The sequence below is a fragment of the Micropterus salmoides genome, unplaced genomic scaffold, assembly GCF_014851395.1.
Source record: "Micropterus salmoides isolate LMB-PRFRI ecotype aquatic unplaced genomic scaffold, ASM1485139v1 Ms_hic_scaffold_7, whole genome shotgun sequence".
In the NCBI taxonomy this organism is placed as follows: domain Eukaryota; kingdom Metazoa; phylum Chordata; class Actinopteri; order Centrarchiformes; family Centrarchidae; genus Micropterus; species Micropterus salmoides.
The window spans coordinates 4166576-4185698 of record NW_024044459.1 but is presented as its reverse complement, the minus strand read 5'-3'; the positions used below and the strand labels follow the sequence as shown (position 1 = coordinate 4185698).

The 19123-nt window shown below is 41.4% G+C and overlaps 2 protein-coding genes across 2 annotated transcripts in view; one reads left to right on the top strand and one right to left on the bottom strand.

The window, feature by feature from the left end:
- The window catches only part of si:ch211-158d24.2 (multiple epidermal growth factor-like domains protein 9), a 45025-nt gene extending 33375 nt beyond the window's left edge, over positions 1–11650 (bottom strand). The window contains exons 1-2 of the mRNA XM_038704322.1: positions 10946–11650; positions 6473–6677 (exon numbers count right to left, since the gene is read on the bottom strand). Coding sequence (XP_038560250.1) covers positions 6473–6677; positions 10946–11510 — 770 coding nt within the window. The 5' untranslated portion in view covers positions 11511–11650. The remainder of the gene's footprint in view (positions 1–6472; positions 6678–10945) is intronic.
- Positions 11651–13153: 1503 nt separating this feature from the next.
- LOC119892177 (serine/threonine-protein phosphatase 6 catalytic subunit) lies at positions 13154–18492 on the top strand. The gene is made up of 7 exons (XM_038704321.1): positions 13154–13300; positions 15173–15268; positions 15426–15491; positions 15584–15725; positions 15833–15912; positions 16524–16733; positions 17571–18492. The coding sequence occupies exons 1-7, from the start codon at positions 13226–13228 to the stop codon at positions 17817–17819; spliced, it is 918 nt and encodes a 305-aa protein (XP_038560249.1). The 5' UTR covers positions 13154–13225; the 3' UTR covers positions 17820–18492.
- Positions 18493–19123: the final 631 nt, after the last annotated feature.

The following is a 19123-nucleotide window of genomic DNA, read 5'->3' as shown; positions in this document are numbered from 1 at the left end:
GGCAGTATCCGCCCTGTGCAACTGTGTATCTGCACTTAACACCCAGCCACAGACCAGCATTGACTGCAGGTCTCCCGAGTGTGACCATTAGTCAGGACTCTGACATGTGGCTCTAACCCTGCAGTCCTGCAGTCCACTGCTGCTTTCTGATGACAGTATCTCTATAACTGGAGCACTGTTTCCTGCAAAGAATGTGAATTAAACTACTGCGACACTCTTTTGCAATTGTGCCCTGTCCTTATATTACTTTTACCAGCAAATAAAATAAAATAACATTAAACAGAGACTGCAATCAATGCAGAGCAAAGATACATTGATGGCAATGATGCATCCACTTCAGAGTGACACATGATGCCGAGGTGGAAACATCTGCCCCAACAATCAATATTTCATTACAGACGGTGGCGCCTTCCATACAGTATGGTAAAAAGAAATGCCTTACAGACAATGCCCACAGGAGCTGACCCAAATACAGTACTGACACGTCCGTTATGACAGATACAAGTGGTTAATATAGCTCTTTTGTCAAATATTGGCATGACCTAACCCAACAAATTGGGAAACAGTATGTGTCCTTTTTACATCACATGACTGCAGACAGAGTTGCACAATATGAGAGGACAAGAAGAGTAAATCTCATTAGGGTCGTTAAGAACATGGAAAGCTGAGAGCTGCTAACCCTGAAGGAATTTCATTAGTCTGGCTTTCAGCGAAGTTCAGTGTCCCAGGATAGGGTCAATTTCACAATTGGTTTAGCAATATTTAGCCGCTGATTAGTGAATTACCTGCTATTAACACAGCTGGCATACTGGCAAGTATTTACAGTTGAAAATCTAAAATACCTGAACAACTACTGGATGGATTACTGTAACATTTTGTACATGGTTCCCAGAGGATGAATGCTAAGGGCGATCCCCTGATTTTCCTTCAGTGCCACCATAAACTTGACATTTATGGTTTTTAGTAGATGTCTCAACGATTGCCTTGATATTTAGTTCAGACATTAGTGTTGCCCTCAGTGTGGATTGTGTTAACTCTGCCTGATCCTCTGAAGTTTACTTTGTTTTACAAGATACTAAATATCTGCAAAACAACAACATTCCCGTCAGCTTCAGCTGTACTTTTGTGTTTAGTGCCAATTTGCAAATCTTAGCATGCTACCACGCTAAAATAAGATGGTGAACATGGCAAACATTACCTGTAACATCAGCATTAGAGGTCGACCGATTAATCGGTCGGACGATTAATCGGCCGATTTTTGGCATTTTTTAACATAATCGGCATCGGCCAATATCCAAGTATATCAAGCCGATTATTAGGCAGGCGCATCTGTGGGCAGCCTAGTGTTGTCGTGGAACACGTGTTTGACGCGCGCTGCCGCTAGAGTCTTTTTCCAGCCGAGTGAGCAGCAGACCTCATCCAGTGCCTAAGGAGCTAACGGTAAGGATTCAATTCTTATTACTCCTTTATATTTAATTAAAAACTTTTGATATGTTACTGCCAACTTCGAGAAAAAACCTGAATAAGACACATGACATTCGGCTAATTTGGATTGTAGTTGAAGTTGCATTATCACAGAAGAGTTGCTATCATGTCACAATAAGTAAGCAATAATTTTGCAATTACAGAGTGAATCTGAGACTTTTATTTGTTCTGTTTGTGTGTCTTATATTTGAGAGGGTTGTCACTCAATGCAGAGAAATAAGTAATAAAAAAGAGACCAACGCACTATAGGCTAGTGACAGACTGGCTTTGCTTTGCTAACGGGTAGCTACAGACAGCCCCGATGCTAATACGGCACTGGAACCTTAACGACCGTTATCTACCGCACCGAATATCAATGCGGATTTCTGTGCTTCAGTTCGGTGCAAATAGAGGTTAAAAACCAAGCAAATATCAGCCAAATATCGGCCAAAATAAATCGGCAGCATTAATCGGCCATCGGCCGACCCGGATTTCAAAAGATCGGTATCGGTATCGGCATCGGTATCGGCATCGGTATCGGCATCGGCGTGAAAAAAAACATATCGGTCGACCTCTAATCAGCATGTTAACATCATCACTGTTGGGTTGTTAGCATGCTAAGGTGAGCATTTAGCTCTTAGCATTGCTGTGCCTCACACAGCTGCCAGCATCGCTGTAACTTCTTCAGGCGGCAGTATACTGTGCAGAGGCAAAATCGTAAGCAGGGTTTGAACTTCTCTCTAAAGATACAACTTTTATACAACAGAGTGCAACACCATAAATGGCTTCCATGAGACAGTCTGAAAATGTAAGCTGTTATCCCAGTATTTAAATGATACTGCGTCTCCCCCTCTCTATGATGGCTGGCTTTTTACAAACACACACACACAGCTGTTAGTTACAGATGAACTTCCACCATCGAGGCAGTGAACATAGGTCACGTCATTATCAGCAATTCTTGTGAAAGGTGAGTTAATCAGCAACCTGAAACCCTAAAATGAGCTTGGTGCTTGTTTGTACTGATGGCTGGCTGGTTCCCCATTTGATGTACCCACAGGGAACTCTGCTGTTAAAGAGCACAGCAGGTCATTTAACTTCATATTCCAGCACACAGAATAACTACTGTCACCTGAGGGCAAAGTAGAGTCGAAATGTAAAATACAGGAAGGCAAACTTCCTGTGCATATCAGATACATTCTGTGCCATGCCTGAGCATTTGTCATTAGTTTGTGATGCTAAACAAACATGATTTTCAGTGAATCATGTCTGATCCAAGATTTGAGGATATTGAATGATCACAATACAGCATGTCGTCTGTGCACTCTGCTTCTCTGATGTAATAAGAAAACAAATTGATCTTCCATGGGGTATTCTACTTGCATAATACTGCTGAATGACTCTGCAGACTATTTTCTAGAGCGAAGGTCTTTGTCTTTGATTTGAAGAAACTGATGCAGAATTCTGAAGTTTACATTGATGTTCTAGATAATAATGAAAATAAGTATTCTATTACAGTCCTAGCTGCTGGAAATATCTCCTTGTGATGTCATGTCATCTATATTTGGCCATATCTAGATGAATGCACCTCCACACAACAACAGGGATTAAAAAATGCAAAGGACGTTGTTAATAGGTCTCAGTATGTGCATGTAGCAGAGTTGGCATCATGCAAAAAATCCGGATCTCTGGCTTTGAGCTTTATATTGTACTGCAGTTACGTAATGCTGCCTCAGACAAACTGTGGGACTGCATCATCACAGAAAACACTTCATAACCAGCTCAGAATGAGTTACACATGTGTGATTGTTTGTGTTTTGTGAACAAAGATCAGCTTTTCCCTCATGCAATGCTTTCAGTTGGCTCTCAAGTATCTGGAAGTGATCTTGCCTCTGCCAGCGTGTCTATCAATGCTCCTGACATCATAAACGGCTGAAAATGGAGTGATATTATGAAGGCACACTGGCTAAGTCAGCTCTTCCCTGAGTATAAATTAGAGGGTCAGACGTGTAGCGTATGACATTAGGAAACCGCAGCTGAAGTACAAATTAACGCTAGCGGCTGCTAAAGGCTAACCTGCATGTATCCCACACTGTGTGGCCCTGCATGCTTTTGGTATGGGGCCAGTTCTAATGAAGAGGAATCTTAATCCAAAATACAATGGGGTTTCAGATAATGGTGCCATTTAAACTTTGTGGCAGCAGTTTTGGGGAAGAACCTTTCCTGTTTCAACATGACCATGATCCCGTGTACAAAGCAGCAGATTAGCTTAATTTAGCATAAAGAGGGGAAACAGGGGGAAACAGCTAGCCTAGCTTTGTCCAAATGTAAGAAAATCCAGATAATGTGTTAATTAGCTCAGTAATAAGCAAGTTCTAATATCTAATGTGTTTAATCTGTACAGAAAGTTGCGTACAACCTTCTCTTCTTCTGTTGCTTTCAGCAGCTATGTCTGCTTCTAGAGCTGGAGAGTCTCTCTTTCTCTTAACCCAACCGGTCGAGGCAGTTGGCCGTTCACCCTGAGTCTGGGTTCTGCTTGAGGTTTCTAGCTGTTAAAAGGACGTTTGTCTTTGCCACTGTGCCCAAGTGCTTGCACACGGTGGGAATTGTTGGGTCTCTGTACATAATTACAAAGAGTATGGTCTAGACTCATGTATATGAAAAATAAAAGGAGATAACTTCTGTTATAAACTGGTGCTTTATAAATAAATAAAAATAAATAAATAAAACAATAATTCACTATTTTACAAGGCGTTATGTGCCAGACTATTTATTGGCTGGTACCAGTTGTCAGGCAACAACTGGTACATAATGCTCTGTAAAATTTTTGTTTTTACACTTTGGATTTTGTACAGATTAAACAAGTGAAATATCCTTCCATCCATCGTCAACCGCTTATCCTGTGTACAGGGTTGCGGGGGGCTGCAGCCAATCCCAGCTGACATCGGGCGAAAGGCAGGGTACATCCTGGACAGGTCGCCAATCGATCGCAGGGCCACACAAACAACCAGTCACGCACACTCTCACACCTAAGGACAATTTAGGGTCACCAATCAACCTAGTCCGCATGTCTTTGGACGGTGAAAAAAATAAAACATGTTAACTAGTGAGCCTCAAAGGGTTTAGTAGGCAGATTTTATTACCTTTGGACATTGTGTTTACCAAAATTGTCAAACTATTGCTTTAATGCTCGTGTTTGTGGAATGAACATGGCAGTAGTGTTCAAATCCCTGTTTGTTCTGTTGTCACTGTCGTGGATACAGTGGATACAACTAAAGCACTGACTGGCTCTATTTTGGCTGGACGGCTCATTACTTAATGGGAAAGAGACCTAAAGCAGCAGGCTGGGGGGTAGGAAACTTAGCTAATCTTTGTAACTCTCAGTAATAAGCTCCTGAGGGGGGCTAGGTTAGGCTAGCAGGGTTAGCAGTGGCCAGGCTTGGCTCAGACTGTCTGAGAAGGACTGTGTTAGTGTGTGAAAGCTTGGAGCCTTGAAATAACCATCCTGCCTGCACCTTCACCTACATCCCATTGCGTCCCTCTAGACACAGCATTGTAGACTTCATAAACATGAAAAAGGCATCCTGTGTTTAGGACTACACCTATTAAGATTTAGCTTATGTAAGCCCATACTGTGACGTATTTTTCAGAGCATGACAAAACAAATCCTCCACACACTGTGGACATTGACTCAAGCAGCAGCATTCCTTTTCATGGTTAGAGGCAGAAAGTACAGCCGCTATTTTTACCACGTTCCTAACCCACACACGCAGCTTCTTTTCCAAGTCACAGCTCTTGTGACATGCGGAGATGCTGCATGTAAGGGCCGCCGTGATTCTGCATGGCTATGGCGTTATGATGAACAAAACATCTGAGCTAAGCTGAGCCCCAGAACATCTTGTCTCTCTTTATGAGATAACAAACAGTAATTCACAGCAGACAGTCTGTTTGGGTTTGGCAGGCAAAAGTGACAGCACTTTGCTGCTAAAGATAGTACTTCACTTTGCAGGTAGCCTACACCACACATTTTCCAGAGGCTATGTCTGGCTTTGTCATGAAAACCCACTGCGCATATAATACATACGAGCAGGCTAAATATGAAAGATCCCTGAAAATATTCAGTATTAAGTCATAGTGACACAATTAGCCATCTTGTTTTCCCACGCTCTGCAGGATGTTGGTGGACTGGCAGTGATAAACTATAGTCACTCTGTGGTCAACCTATTGGTTCTCATATACCTACGAAGGCTATGTACACAGTCAGTGTTTGCACACTTGTGTGCTTGCGTGGCAATTAAACATGGTGTCTGTCCAATCACATGCTTTTCAAGAATCAAGTCGGAGTTCAAGCAGTGTGGAGGGTCAGCAGCAATATTCCAGTGCATTGTAATATTAAATACTGAGGTGACAACACACAACAATGTATTACGCTTAGGTATCTAAACCATAACTTTGTACCTAAATATGCCTAGTTCGAACATTATAACTAGACTTAACCACAAGCTAAAACCTAAACATAACCATTTCTGTTTATGTTTCTTAATCTAGGTTGGCTGCCAGACGGCTTTGTTTTCTCCATCTAATCACATGATTTATCAGCAAATGTGTAGGGAACCCACAGGCCACTGCCAGCCACAAGCAAATAGCCCAACTGAAACTGCAGATGTTCCAAATACTGTCTGTACAGAAACAGAACTATTCAAAGAGTAGAGAGTGTTTTCAGCATTATTTGATGTCTGGTGTCTGAAGGTCAGGTCACCGGCCCAGCATCAAGCTTTAATCATTTGTGACGTGGATCCAGGGAACAAATGAGGCAATTGATTAATGCAGCTTCGTATACTATAGTTAGCTAGCAAACAAGTTAACATTATCTAAATACAAATTCTGTCTGAGTCAAACATTTTCCACACAGAAATGAAACATTTCTCTTCAATGACAGCATGACAACAAACATCCACTTCCAACATGGCTACCGGAGGGTGTGCTACTTGTGTTACTTTCACAGCCTGACCTGTCACAGAGGAGGTTCACTGCGCCGAAGGAGTCGCAGGCGCAGGGCAGGCAGCCGCTGGTGCCGTTGGTGAAGTGTCCCTCCTCGCAGTCCTCACACTGCAGACCGGCGTAGCCCGGCAGACACGAACACTGACCGCTTCTCTGATCACACTCGTCCGGATCCAAAATCCCCTCGCCGCCACTGCTGCAGTTACAAAGGCCCTCTGCGTGGATGAATGGGTGTGTCACAGTGGAAGGGAAAAACAAAAAGATGAGATGTAGTATCAGTGGTATAACTATACAAGTCTTTGACATAAGTACGGCCTGTTATTTCTGGATGGATGAAAACACTCGCTACAGTCTGTGACAGTATACAAATATATATTCTTTTTTTCATGAAACGAGTCTCAACAAGCCATAAAGTCTTGTTTCATGCCTCTTTGGTAGCGTGGTTTCAGAATGTGAAGCGATCACTAATGGTTGGTCATTTTGAATGACCATCAAAAGACCATCCTCTGTCAGAGTAGAAGCTCTTTAACACATTAAACAATATGCTGACCAGCCTTAGTGCCAAAACTAGTCACAGTAAGTCTATTACATTCCTCATTTGATGGAAATCAAAATACACCTTAAAATTTGATTGAACAATAGTTTTTATCATGTAGATTATGTAGCCTAACTAATGTGTTTAAATTGCCCTAAAACCTTTTATTAGTCATGTGCGCATGTGCGGTGAGAGTATTCTGTGGATGGCTAGAAAGTGTGACAGAGAATAAGAAAAAAAGAGCTAAATAAAACACATCTATTTTCACTTTAATCCAAGCCCGTTCGACTAAACAAGTTACGCCAAGACAGCGTTTCCTGTTTTGGTGCGATCTCATGGCTGGCTGCGGCAGACTCGCTCAGTTTAAATTGCACAATATAAACAGTGATTCACTGCGTTTGGAAATGCAGAAGTCATTGTCCTTGTGATGGCCCACTACCAGACTACAAACTGCAGCATTGTCCCATAGATGCATTAACACTGCTTACAAACACTTTCCTTGTCCATATTTCTCTCAACCATGGAGCCTGCTTCCATATCCCCTACTATACATAAGATTAATGATTTAAGACCAGGCTGGCCTCCAATCTGTTTTATACTACTTTGTTATTTTGTACAGATTTATCAGTCTTAAACAAAGATGGTAAAGCTGGTATGCCCTGCTGTGTTGCCAATGAAGGCTTTTGTACAGTTCAAACTGGCGCACTGTAAGAAACCAGAGAGGATATAATGATAGACATGTGGATGACCCTGTAGGGTACTGAGTGGCAATCTATTATTCATCTGATCTGAAGTTAGGTGTGGCAAGTGACGACTAAATGCCTGACTGTATGTCTCTATTCGGCGCTCAGCAGTCAGCCAAAGAAAACAAACCGGTATGAGATGTGACAGCAAAATAAAAATGTTTTTCCTACATGGTATGCACACAGATTGCACACAATACCTCAGCTTGCAGCTAGATAAAGAGGGAGGGACAGCTGAATTTTAATGCATTCCTGTCCTGGAGTCCCACTCAGATTGAGCTCCTCTTCCACTGTTGCTTGGACTTTTATGTAACTAAGTAAGGCCTGTGGTTATGCAAGCCCGTGGCGTATACTGTCAGACCCTTTGGTACAGTGGCTGCTGAAGAACTGTCGGCCCTGATCACGCCTGAGAATGTGTGAGACCCAGTGAATGCATATCACCTCACACATACACACTGCAGTTCATTCTTAAACCCAGACGTCCTGTGAGTGTGGGATGGGGTGATCTGTAAAGCCACACAACAGGTATGATTTAAATTGGACTGGACCTGTGTATAGCGGAGAGAGAAGGGGGAGGAACACAGGCAGAGTTCACCTCTGTCCCATCTATCTGACTGCTGTAAAGTGGTGCGACAGCATGGCTGGTATTCAGACACGGACAGCGGCAGGCTGTTCAGAACAAGTCATGTCTCCAAAACTCCTCTCTCGACTTATTCACCGCTTGTCTGTCTGAGCTTCTCCACAGAAAACAATAGCGGTGGGAGGAAACAATTACTGTATTTTAAATTTTGGTTCAAGCATCAAAACAGGTTATCCTGACCTGTTAAAAGGGAGTTTTTCCTTGCCACTGTCGCCAACTGCTCATGGTGGGGAATGTTGGGTCTCTGTAAATTATTTTGCACGGTGTAGCCTAGACCTGATCTATATGAAAAGTGAGACAACCGGGATAAATTCTGTTATGAATTGTTGCATTAGAATTGAATTATCAGCTTTCAGAAAGTGCAGAGAGATGTTTCAAAGAAAGGAAAGCCTGAGCTATATGAAAGCACATCTTTTATCTGTCTGCCATGACCCTGCCCTGTCAGAGAATGTATGTTGGTGGCTGGGCGAGGCGTTAACCCAGGTGATGCCTTTGTTGACACGATATTATAATGAGAGTGGCCTTTCCACAAGAACAATGAAGAGTGCTGAGGCTCCTGGAGATGCACAGTGATGATCTCACATAAGGGAAGAGGTTTCATTTTGACCAGATAAATAACACGGACTGATTAAGGGGAACTGCCTAAACATGACACCATTTGAACTCAATTCATCTGCAATACTGACGCAAAATAAAATAAAAATACCTAAAGTTATATAAGAATGTAGTTTCAAAATGGGGCTTTAACTAACAATTAATTGACTTATCGATGAATGTGTACCTATTTTCTCTATTTCTCTCCCCATTTTCTTATTAGGTCAGAAATGTCAGAAAATGGTGACAAAAGCCCAAAGTCTTCATAATGCTCTTTTTATCCAACCCACAACTCAGTACCAAACATGTTCCGTTTGCTGTCACATAGCACACATAAAAGCAACTCCACAACTAAGAAGCTTTTAGTTGTTTAAGCTTGAACTGGTAGATAATCTTGTAAAGATTCATCAACCAAGACTTTAAGACAATGGGAACAGAACAACAATGAAAACATGTCACATGCAACTGTTCAGAAAGATATCAGCGCCAAATACAATATAATCATTAAAATCTATTCACAAGCATCACACCAGACTTCTGGATATCTTAAATTGGCCCCTCAATGCACTTTTTAAGCTGAGTAAACCATCCAGAGAATGGCATCAAACCAATTAGAACCCCGTTCCTGAGTCTCTCTTTCAAAAGTTTACTAGAAATTTGTTTAAATTTCTATTGAACCGGAGGACATCCAAATATCAGAACCAGTCATTTATGATCAGCTATTCTAATCCTCCTCCGATCACTGAGATTACTGCTGTCAGTAAGGTAGTACACGGTGTGGAGAACAAAGGGTCAATGTAAAAAACATGACTGGACTGGACTCCTGATGTGAGGGGCCAACATCAGTCAGAATATGAAATAAAAAATCTGGATTTTCTGTTGGGCCGTCATGAACTAACAACCAGGACATGGCACTTTCTGGCAAGAAAAACAACAAGGTTTTCAGAAACAATAAAAAGGAAAATGAGGATGTTGTGAACGCGCCATTTAAGCCGTTTTTATTTTTGTATCCTTCATATTCTTAAACTTCAGGTATATCTTAGTGTAGGAGAAATGAATAAGCTCTATCTCCTAAAAGTGAAGGGGAACATCCTCTTATGGGCTCTGAAACTGACACCTTTGGCTTCAGCAGACTTTCCCCAACCATTAAAGAACCATTTTGGACAGGATCCATCAGCCTGTGCTGCTGTGTTAGCTGGAGAACAACACATCCACATGGATATACTGGGGATGTGTGAGGTGAGAGAGGAGGGGCTCCAGTGTCATTGCTCATTCATGGCTTGGCCTGTCTGGCCATTTTGGTTGGATGGCCTTGTTCTGTACATGCCCATGCAAACAACAATAGAGGGGGATGAGGCAGCTATCTGAGCAGCTTCTTGCGATTCCCTGTCAACATCAAACGTGTCTGGTCTAACACAGACGGATCACGGGTCTGTGCGGATGCTATATGCAGTGATGGATCGAATACATTGACTGAACAACAACAGGATCAACCTTGCACCCCCTCATAGCCCCCCTTTTCCAGCCCGCTGTAATATGTGGCACACTAACCCATAATAAAGGGCCTCTAGAATATTAAATAGGCCACACAGCAAAATCCACATTGCACAAATTGTGCATGAATAGTTTTCTGAAATTAATTTTCAAAAAAATATTCATGCACAAGGATTTGGTGATTCGCCGATTATTTGAGGGGTCTGCCCATTGTTGCAGTCTGGTTTATTCGGTCGCTCTCTGCGTCAAAACCACCGTGCGACCACCCTGCTCCTTCTAGCAGTCTAGATAGGCAAGGATGTCTTCTTCGTCTTCACAGACTCGTTTCCTGAACACGAATGTAAAAAAAAAAAACTGAATTGTTTCCCCAATGTCTATTTTTTAACGGTTGTAAAGCATGATTTCCTACAACGGCTAAAAAAATATGAATGATGTAGTTTCACGTTCCTGGTAGGTATTTCATTCGCATGAACTCACCTTGACTATTCTCTACTGAGGTAACAGATATGCCAATATTATCTGCAGCCCAGGCATCATTTGCTGTGCGCTGCGAAACCATGGACACCATGGTCTGCAGCATTTTCTCCGGAGCAAAAAGTGATGTTTGTGCATCGATGGATCTTTTGCGTGCGCTGCTTAATCTGGAAACCGGCGCTGTTATTTGTTCTTTACTGGCTGAAATGATTCCCGTATCAGGTGCGGTGGTGGTGGTGGTGGTGGTGGTCGGGTCCGTTGTCAGAGGCTGGAAGGTGGTTGCATTTTTTGGAATAGGGCTAGTAGTGGTGGTCGGTCCGGCAGAAACAACGCCAGGCGACGGCGTGAGTCCGGCTAAAGGCCCGGGAGCGAACGTGCCCTCGGGTAAACTGCGAGGCAAGTCGGTGCGGAAGGTCTCCCCGGTGTCGGAGGCTGAGCCGGGCTTCCCGGAGATAGGCGACGCATCGTTGGGGCTGATGCGAGGTGCAGCTTCAGAAAATCCAATATATACATACAAAATAAATAGCAGGACCGGAGATATGTACATCATTAAGGACGTTAACCTCATATTCAGTTTCAGCTCTCCATGTAAGCCCCAATAATGGTCTCTCTCAGACCTGTCCCTGAATGAACGCGTACTCCACCATTGATGTCCCCCGGCGTCGTACGCTGCTGTTTGTTGCCCTATGAACCACAGTCAACACTTCACCTGCGATGCAGCCTAACACGAGCCACCCGAGATTGACGTACTTATTGGCCAATGGGAAGACTGCCTGTGGGCGCTCGCTCCTTCGCTGGTTGGACAGCGCCGTAACACCCTATGAAGACACAATATATTGTAAATTATCGAACGTCCCCACTCGTCTGAAAATTAGATGAACATAACCTGTTCCATTCATAAATTGAACTACTCAAATAAGCATGGTTTCTAAAGATAATGTAAACCTACATATACAATATAATTAAATGTTAGACGTCCACCTAACAGCCCAGATCATCTTCCAAATATAGAGGAAATGCCCGGTGGTGGCTCGTAGTAAGATGTTTTTAATGATCATTGGGCTACCTACCTTTGGTTTTGCTTGCAAAGTCACATACTTCATTGTCTATGGTTTCACACCTGAGTCTGTATGAAACTATCCTGAAAACACTCATTTAGAAAAAATAATTCATCTTGATTGATGGCTCGGTTAAATAAGGCAAACCCCTAAACTGTGAATGAAAGTTCGGCTTATCAAGAATTCTTAGGCCACTTATTTAATCTTTTGGTCACATCAGAACATTCCTACAATGTCTGGTAAGTGTGTGTTTCTCTCTGGTACATTTTGTTTACAAAATCAGTTCTTCAAAGTGTTCTACCCAAGCAATGAGAACTGGACTAGGGAATCTATTAACACTTATATGATGATATATGTTTCTGTATACTACAACATATTTGCGCACATCATATTACGTAACTGCGCTTCAATTTTAAAACATTTATTTTGAATGTCGTCACCGGAAGTAATGCACTGCCTTTGCGTCTGCCTTGATGCTTGTGAAGTTATAAACCATGAGAGTCAAATCATAAGCGTTTATTTCCCTCCAGTGCTCACAGTGCGTAGCGACAGTCTTGTTGAAAATGATACATTATGTTATGAAAATTATTTTTAAAATGTGGTAAGCTATGCTCAGAGACGGTTTGGTAGCCTATGTATTGATTCTTGGTAGGTTTGATGGCTGGCAGGTATGCGAGCATTTATAACATGGATGTGGTTTATAGTAAGTGTACACTGCCATCCGGTGGTTGTAATATGTAACTGCATCTCCGTTTAATGTAATGGTTTCATTTCGAATGTAGTTTCTAGAATTTTTTTAACAAGTTATTTATGCATTCTTCTATTGTAAAATCTTTCTAATCTGCTTTAATTCCACATTGAAGTCAAGGGCAGGAACGCTCAAGACAGATTATAAATACGGCCTTGACAACTGTTGACTCCACAAGCATCAAGTCAGACAGAACATCAGAGTAATACTTCCGGTGAAAACGATAAAAATAAAACTTGCGTGACGGCCAATATTCCACTCTTTATCATTGCGGAAGAAAGGAGACTATTTGTAATTCTGATTTTGAAGTTGCAGCTTGCGTTTCAATAGTTTATCTGTCACAAGTTAAACCGTTACCAAGTTGTATTCGTTAATACACCATGTAATACACACGATAGAGGGCAGTCGAGGGTGACGACCGTCTCCAACTCCGCTCAAGTGTTGCAGGAAGTTGCGCACGACAACTGGCTAGGTACAATGGCGCCTCTGGATTTGGATAAATATGCAGAGATTGCAAAGCAGTGTAAATACCTCCCAGAAAATGACCTTAAGGTAAATATGACTTTATATAAATGTTTTTGATTAGGACATGTGATGAGCGTGTAATGGTAACGTTAACTCACTGCTGGTTTATGTTGTAACAGCGCAGTTAGCTAACTGTCAACGTTAGCTTCAGTTAACGTTAGCTAGTAACGTTAGCCTGCTGACTTCATCTTTTGGCCAGGAAGTCAAAACTGTTCAAAGAAATTGTTAGCTAAATACAAGCCCAACTATCCTATACAATGTTATCGAAGAAGTATGTGTATACTGACGGTGAAATGACCAGACATCCGTAGCGACCTGCTGACGCTCACTGCTGTGATGGAGGGATGACAGCAGGTTGTTTATCACTCGGCTGCTGGTGGAGAGACTCCTAAGCTGTTCTGTTATTTATCGAAAAACTGAGACACACCTGGCTGGTAGACTGCGGAGTCGTGGACAGAATTGAGTTACACATTCAGTTACAATCAAGCGTTCATTAATAAAGTCGTATTTAATTCCTGGTCACACATTGCACTTTGACAGTAGTCGCACAGAAGGCTGTGGGATAATCTCTTATTGTTGGAAACTCTTCATTTAGGTGTGAATATGTTTATTTGGCCTGATGTTGAATATAGTTGCCGTTGCTTTTCTTCCTTGGAGACTTCATTTGCTATTATGCTAGATGATACCAATAAATGTAAAATTCTCTGTATTTGTATAGCGCCTTTCTAGTCTTTTCGACCACTCAAAGCGCTTTTACATCTGCATTTACCATTCACTCACATTCATACACTGAGCCTAAGTGCTGAAACCGAAACTAACATTCACTCACATTCATGGACTGGCGGAACAGCCAGGGGCAATTCGGGGTTCAGTATCTTGCCCAAGGACACTTCGACACGCAACCCAGGGGAGCCAGGCATTGAACCAGATTAACGGCCAACCCGCTCTACCTCCTGAGCCACAGCCGCCCAAATAAAGGCAGTATTAGAGTAAATGCGCCACAATATTTACTGTAAGCAGTTGGATTGTAATTTATTATTAGTTACTCAGGTAGATACAGGTGTACTCACTGACTTGAATTGACTCAGTGTCAACCACTGACCAGTCAGAATTATTGGCTTCATCTGTCCAATTGCTTTTGGTCCCCTAAAACTGCAGGGTTATGTATAAAAGGGCAGTAATTCCTGCACTGAACACCCAGTGTGAATGTGTACACCAAGACATAACTAATTGTTTTAGCAGTATTGCACTCAATCAAACACGAATCCATATAGTGGATGCCTATTGGTCAAAATCATTCCAGACCGATGCCCTTATGACCACATTATCAGACTAAGTGCCCATCAGTGAGCATCAAGTTTGCTTGTCTTATAAATATGAGTGTGGGTTTCTTTTACGTGCTTGGTTTTCCTTGTCTTAAATAAATGTTGTTGAATTTGAAACTCAAGATATGTTACAGTTGAGACTGTTAATACGATATATTCTACCCAGAACGAGGTGGACTGTTAAAGGAACTGCTACTGGTAGGTCGTCATTCCTGAGTGTTTGGGATGTTAGACAGTGCCAGTCACATCACAGATCTGTACCTAAACCACAGTTGCATTTACACATTCCTGGAAGTTTCATTGTCATTGAGCAGGTGTGGGGGGGTAACCCTGCTACAAAGAGCTGGTAACCTTAATACAATCTCATTATTTGTGACTGCAGAGAATTAGTGTCCCATGACAAAGTAAACTATGTTTCAGAGGTATTTCCCTGACTAGAAAAAGATTTGGGTGGAAACACTGAATACCTCTTGTTCCATCAGTCATTATACATATTTATGCATTAAATATTAGTGCTAAAGGATGGCCGAACCCTCATCGCTTCTGTATTTGTGTTGTGCTTTCATATCTACAGAGGTTATGTGACTATGTGTGTGACCTGCTGCTGGAGGAGTCCAACGTTCAGCCCGTTTCTACTCCTGTAACAGTATGTGGGGACATACATGGACAGGTAAAAACCAGCCATTCAAAGCAGGAAGCCCTAACCCAAAGTGCACCACAAGGAACACTCAGTGTACCCTAATATTACAGCAGAGTATAGCCTGCAGTTTACATAGCATGTTTAAAATGTAATGCCTACACTAAGTTTTTATCTCTTTGTCTCTTAGTTTTACGATCTTTGTGAACTCTTCCGAACTGGCGGCCAGGTTCCAGACACAAATTACATATTTATGGTTTGTATATTGAAATCAATTTGAACTTGTGCCTTATTCTGTGTAACCTGCATTTTTGTACAGTGTTGGCAATAACCCTCTGTCATCTGCAGGGTGACTTTGTTGACCGAGGGTATTACAGTTTGGAGACGTTCACCTACCTGCTGGTGCTGAAAGCCAAGTGGCCCGACCGCATCACACTTCTACGCGGGAACCACGAGAGCAGACAGATCACCCAAGTTTATGGCTTTTATGGTACGATTTGCTTTGTGGCGGATGTTGATCAGGTTTTGCAAACTGCATTGTCCCAAATCTCACCTTTCTGTTTCTGAAATAAATTAGTGCTTTTTTTTGTCTTGCAGACGAATGCCAGACCAAGTATGGGAATGCAAATGCCTGGCGTTATTGCACTAAAGTGTTTGATATGTTAACGGTTGCAGCTGTAAGTATTGAAGTGTTTTTTGATTATGTGTAGTTACTTTGATGATGTGACCTGATAATTAACCTTGACTGAAATCCTTGAATAAGCTTCGTGTTGGTTATTTTTTAGTAGACAGCAGCTGAATTACATATGAGTAGAGTTTTTTGGTTTCTGTAAAGACAGATTAAATGCTGTTCCTTTACCTGCATTGCATAATGTGATGCTGCTATCTGAGCTGCTTTAGGTGAACAGTCTCTACTTTCTCACTAATGGACTTGGCTCGGGTTCACTTTATAAGATCATTGGATTTACATAGAGATGGCAAAGATAGCACAACCTTCACGTTTCATTCCTTTGTAATGCCTTTGACACATTTTTCAGAATCGTCCAAGAAGCACGCCGCATCATACAGTAAAAATAAATAATTCAAAATATGAAGAAAATACTATTTTAACATTATAAGTAAACTTACTTTTCAGCTGAAATATGTAACCACTGATCACAGTTTGCCAAGTACATTTTTTTGGGAGCTATTTGTGGGTAATCTATCAGGTATCAGAGGGTTTAACAACATCTCATGTCATTTACCGAACATTACCTGTAAGTCATCTCTTATTCTACGGTTTTGACAGCTGATGGACGAGCAGATCCTGTGTGTCCACGGAGGTCTCTCCCCAGACATAAAAACTCTAGATCAAATTCGAACCATTGAGCGGAACCAGGAGATCCCCCACAAAGGAGCGTTTTGTGATCTGGTGTGGTCAGACCCCGAGGACGTTGACACTTGGGCCATCAGCCCCAGAGGAGCTGGCTGGCTCTTTGGTGCAAAGGTCACAAATGAGGTAGGTTTCTTTTACTTTAACTGAGTTGAGCTCACGTTAATTTTGAGTGATTTGCAGCGAGTACACAATGTCATGAACATTTAGGTTCAATTACAAAATGATCATCAACATCAGTTACAAAAGTAGCAAGGAGTGCGATGGTTAAACAAAAAGAAAAACTGAATTTCTGAACATGCAAAAATAAATAAACCTAACAAAAGGCTTCTGTACACCTTCATACACAAACATATTTTTTAATTAAATTTCACATAATTTTAGAAAAGATTTCTAAACCAAATAATCTTGCCTTCTCACACCAACTGTCAGACCAAGTGTCCAGTAACAGTAAAGACAATTTCAACGAATGCTTCTGAAATAAATTGCCTACCCTTGCTTTAATGTTATTATTAACACCTGTGCTTTTCCTGCTGTGATAAGTCAAAATGAAAAGCTGCAACAGTGGGAATTCTCATAATTTTCTGCACTGAATTGTGTTGGGTTTTTTAGGGAGCTACACCTTCAGTGATACAAGTGTGGCTTTGGGCCACCTGTTACTGCCAAGATGCAAAACTGAAAATAAGCACAAGTGCAGTTAAGACAAGCTTATAGTGAAATGTAAGAATGTTTCCTAGACTCCATACAGAACAGAAGTGTTGCTCTGAAAATCATAGATCATCTTCCATCTGATGGCAAACATGGTCACATGTAAACTGGTGGTGGTAGTCCAGTGCAGTAATAGCCCCTGCAAAATTCCACTTCATTAACCAATGAAAATAACAGGTGATGTGTGTTCATATTGACTGTTTTTTAACTTATTTGATCTTTCTCCCCTTCTTTCTGTCTTTCAAAACACTGCAGTTTGTTCACATCAACAACCTGAAGCTGATCTGCAGGGCACATCAACTTGTCCACGAAGGCTACAAGTTCATGTTTGACGAGAAGCTGGTCACAGTGTGGTCGGCTCCGAACTACTGCTATCGCTGCGGCAACATCGCTTCCATTATGGTCTTCAAAGATGCTAACACAAGAGAGCCAAAGCTCTTCAGAGCTGTGCCTGACTCTGAAAGGGTCATTCCACCTAGAACCACAACACCTTATTTCCTGTAAGAACATTAAAACTAAAACGGCGCAGCCATTTGTTCAGTGCACAGATACCGAGTGGGACAGTGACAGCAGCACTTATGACAACAAACCTGTATTAATTGAGTATATATACAGTATTTACAGTACATTTCTTGGTGCCAACTGTCAGTTGTTATTCCCCCCATTATTCTGCCGCTTAAATCATCCTAAGATTACAGCAAAGTATCACTGTGCTGTTGAAATGTTTTAGAGAAAGGGTTAAAATGGTGCAGAAGTCATCTGACCCTTGTAAAATGTTCATATTTATACATCCCCGTTTTACTTTCCAATAAACATTCAATCTGCTGAGCACATGGCAGGTGCAGTGTTATATACAATATCTCAATTTATTTTGATGTAGTAATGTATTAAAGCTCGGTGTAGGACAATGAAGCACTGCACAAAGGCAAATATGGCATCCTTTCTGACATATTTCAGTGGATTACACAGCTAATGTTATTATGTGGTCTTACAAAATATACATGTAAACTTGAGTTGATGTGTAAAAAGTTACTATATCTATCTGTTAGAAATTTCAGTATTGTTAAGTCTGTGGTACCTTAAAGGATCCTCTGTAATTTTCAGATTTGGAATCAGCTCTTGTAATTATTTTTTTTTCTGTCACCATACTGTTTTTAAATAAAGAAATATAAAAAACGTTAGACATCAATACCTGTGTGATTGGGCAAAAACACTGCCATGCTTAATTATATTTAACAACTTATAACATTGGGTAGTAAGTAGGGCTGGGCGATGTGGCCAAAAATGTTATCAAGAAAAAAATATGTATATCAGTCATTATCAATAATTATTACGATATACGTCAAGTCATTATTCTTTCGAGTTTAAAGGCTGATGTTTGCTTTGAAATTGAAGAAACCAGATGTTTAATTGTGGTTTTAAACTTTCCCTTAAGGTCACAACAAACATTAAAATGTCCCATTTCTGTTAAATGAACAGTTTTGCATAAAACTGAGAAGAACAGCATCAGCCACACTGTATAAATGCTTAAAGAATGATCAGGTTTATTAAGTACCCTCTAAATACAGATATTCTTTTGCCTAAGCCCTCCAGTAAGCATTCAATGCAGCCTCATGCATTTGATTGTTTGATATCTATACTTATAAACGTTTTTTATGAAGTGATTATTTCAATAGTTTAATTTTAGTAATGGCATGTAGACAGCAGTTAAAAAATATGCTGGATGTCTCGACCTGCAGGTGTGAAACTGCTGCTGTTACTTCTCCCGCCTCTAGGCGGCGCGTGTTGCTGCTACGTTCCCACACCGC

Coding starts and splice junctions, on each gene's coding strand:
- LOC119892177 (XM_038704321.1), top strand. CDS start 13,226: ATGGCGCCTCTGGATTTGGATAAATATGCAGAGATTGCAAAGCAGTGT. Junction 13,301..15,172: donor TCCCAGAAAATGACCTTAAG/GTAAATATGACT, acceptor TCATATCTACAG/AGGTTATGTGACTATGTGTG. Junction 15,492..15,583: donor ACACAAATTACATATTTATG/GTTTGTATATTG, acceptor TGTCATCTGCAG/GGTGACTTTGTTGACCGAGG.